The following is a 3,066-nucleotide window of genomic DNA, read 5'->3' as shown; positions in this document are numbered from 1 at the left end:
GTGTGTGTGTGTGTGTGTGTGTGTGTGTGTGTGTGTGCGTGTGTGTGTGTGTGTGTGTGTGTGTATTTAGACAGCTAGGCAAGCAACCAAACAACCAGACAAATGAACAAACAAACGAGCACAAAGAGCATATGAAACACACATGGCCTTCTTTCGTATAAGGGGATACAAAAGATGGTTGACAGTATATATAGTACACTGATCACTGGGTCAAATGAAGCAAAATACATAGAGGCATTTGTCAAAGTTGGATAGACTTCATTGCACTTACCACAACCACCAAATACGATCAAGAACGTAGTAGATGATTTTAGACAAATCCTAAATTTTTAGACAAATATTCGACAAAATCTTTACAAACGTGAAAACGAATCGGCAAAAACATAGTTTTATAATGTTATACACGTTTTAAAATATTGGGCATTGGATTCAATTTTTTCAAATTTAATGGGTCGACAATCATTCTTGGGAATTAGATTGTCTTTCGCCTTTTAAAGACCCACATCTGACATCCAAATATATCGTTTACAATAGCTTACAGCCTGCTTCGGCCATTACAGTTTATGTTTTGTAAAATGTTATGTATACAATTTTAATACATCGCACTTAACACTGCATATACAACGATGGTATTTTAAGAGAATAAATATCAACCAAGCGCTACCCTACAACTACAACGTTCTATTTAATCAAGGCCTAGTTTTGACAAATCTGATGTCAAACATTAATACATTATTAGTTTCCAACATGTCAAGATTATGCGAGTGCAATTCTGTGAATCTTGATAACAACTCAGGCTTACGATTTTGATAGAGCAGATAGACTTTTGATTTCTAACCGCATGGTCTTAGTAACTCAACACGTTAAAAAATGTCAGATAGGACTTTGTAGTTTTAAGGTAGCGAAGGGGTTATAATGGGTGTTCGCCTGGCAACGTCTGTGGTTCACATGAAGTATACCAGTGCCTACCAGTCTGGGCGGTATCACCAACGTGTTGGCGATTTGGTAATTTTGGTGGGAGATGGAAAAATGGCGGAGGGCGGCTTGAACATTTTAGCGCCTTAAATGTTATAAAAGTGGGAGATGGCTATTAAATGGATGACAAGCATTGATATATTATAATAGGTATGCAGGCAAAATTACTATAATAACTACCTGTCCAAGACAATCAGTTTAACAACAGTTGAGTAGCACCTTACCCCCCCCCCCTACACACACACTTACAACGCCAAAACTTTACATGTACATTTCCTAAATTATTACAATGCCATTTTGCAAGATTAACACCTGTCTGAGATGATTGTGTTCTCCGTGGATGTTCGTCTAGGACAAGTCGATCGCAAAAAAACCAACTTACCTTGTCGTCCTTTATTGATTCAGTTTTCGAAAATTTCTTTCTCAGTTTGTAATTTAAAGAAAAACAATGCAGTCGGATCATGCAGCCCTTTGGACAACTTACTTTGCAATTGTTTCACGCCATACTAGACAAATGGAGATTGGCAAAAACTTTCAGGAAAAAAACAATTGCCCCCTGCCCAAAAGGTATAGACCAGCTAACCCCCTTCCCCCACTAACCCCTCCTTCACCCCTATACGTATTTAAAACATACAACTCAGTTTCCACACCCAGTCCCATTACTTTTTAAAAAGCCACATATTACATGAAAAGCTACAGCAAGTATTAGTAACATGGACTGACCCGTTAATTATGATCGTCCCCCTCCCGGGGAATAGAATAGAAAAAAAACTCACCTAACTTAATCTGACAATTTCAAACACTAAGTAAACAACGTCCACTGGCTATTACCCAACTACCCATCATCTATCTTCCTAAGACTTCTGAGACATTTTATATTTTACCCAGTCCTCACTTAGATACTCAATGAAGAAACCCCCTTTTTTTAATAAATATTAAATGAACACCTTCTTACCTTAAAGCCAAAGCAATCTTTGTCCTCACGGCTTACAGGGAGAAAACAACGTTTTATTTCTTATGCAAAGACCGCCATTGGGACACATTCGTCAGTCCTAAGATAATGAGACCTATTTTCGTTTTTTATTTTCCTGAGGTCAGAAGTAATGAATTTCGAGATCAGTTATTTTTTTCTTCACAAAAGTTTTAGAAAACGCACAAACGTCATACCTCTTTCCGAACGAGCTGGGGATGTCCATTGTTTGTCTCAACAACAACGACAACAGCTCGTGGTCCCGACATGTATGTCTGTTACGCTCAAGCACACAGACATAGAAGAATAATTTAAGAGGACCCAGGCCTACATGGCGTGAGCAGTGACCTACCAGTCTTAGCGAAAGTTTCGATAGGGACGCTTAAAGTCTTCGACATGTGTCCGAGAATGGTGAAGATGGCAAAGCCAGCAAACACACTTGTCCCCTCGCACAGAAGTGACAGCAGAACAGCGTCTCTGTATGACAGAATTATCGGCGAGATCATCGTCACCGTCGTTGTCATTGTCATAGAAGTCATTTTTAATATCGTCGTCACTATCTACGTCATTTGTCGTCGCAGCCATTGATAGCATTGTTAGGTCCGACCCAATCTGCGCTAAGCATTTTAATTGAATAGCGAATATAAAAAGAATGTGAATGTAAACAAAAATATTGAATTCACTCCACTTAAAATATTACCGTCAAAGTCATAGTGAGATGCCGTTGTCAGCATTGTCCTCAATTACCGGGTGTCTGTTAGAATGTCAAGACTCTTTACCAAAACCATAATATCTGTTCCCGGAGGTCAAGAAAAGTGGTTGCATCAATGTCATGGATATTACTATATTGAACCTATTTACCATTCATAAATAAGACCTGGCTCTTTTCGAATACACAGTAAATTGAATTACTATTTACGAAAGAGGAATATTGTTTTATGGAAAAGTATCAAATCTTTTTAACTGTCAAGTGTACGTTTCATACAAGAAAAAAAGCTTCCTTGTTTGATTCCTGATCTCCACATGTGTCAAAGCCTGGCTTATGAATATTTTCTTCCTATTACAAACCCTTCTCTTCATCGGATTTTTTTAACAACAGCATCTCCTAGACCCCCTCCCCC

General features: G+C 38.4%; 1 protein-coding gene across 1 annotated transcript in view; it reads right to left on the bottom strand.

Moving 5' to 3' along the window:
- Nucleotides 1-3,066, bottom strand: part of LOC101857633 (sodium- and chloride-dependent glycine transporter 2) — a gene marked incomplete in the record, with an annotated part of 16,039 nt that overhangs the window by 6,724 nt on the left and 6,249 nt on the right. The window contains 1 exon segment of the mRNA XM_005095020.3: nt 2,298-2,422. Coding sequence (XP_005095077.3) covers nt 2,298-2,422 — 125 coding nt within the window.

Source organism: Aplysia californica, unplaced genomic scaffold, assembly GCF_000002075.1.
Source record: "Aplysia californica isolate F4 #8 unplaced genomic scaffold, AplCal3.0 scaffold00093, whole genome shotgun sequence".
NCBI classification, from domain to species: domain Eukaryota; kingdom Metazoa; phylum Mollusca; class Gastropoda; order Aplysiida; family Aplysiidae; genus Aplysia; species Aplysia californica.
This window is presented reverse-complemented; position numbering and strand designations above follow the sequence as displayed.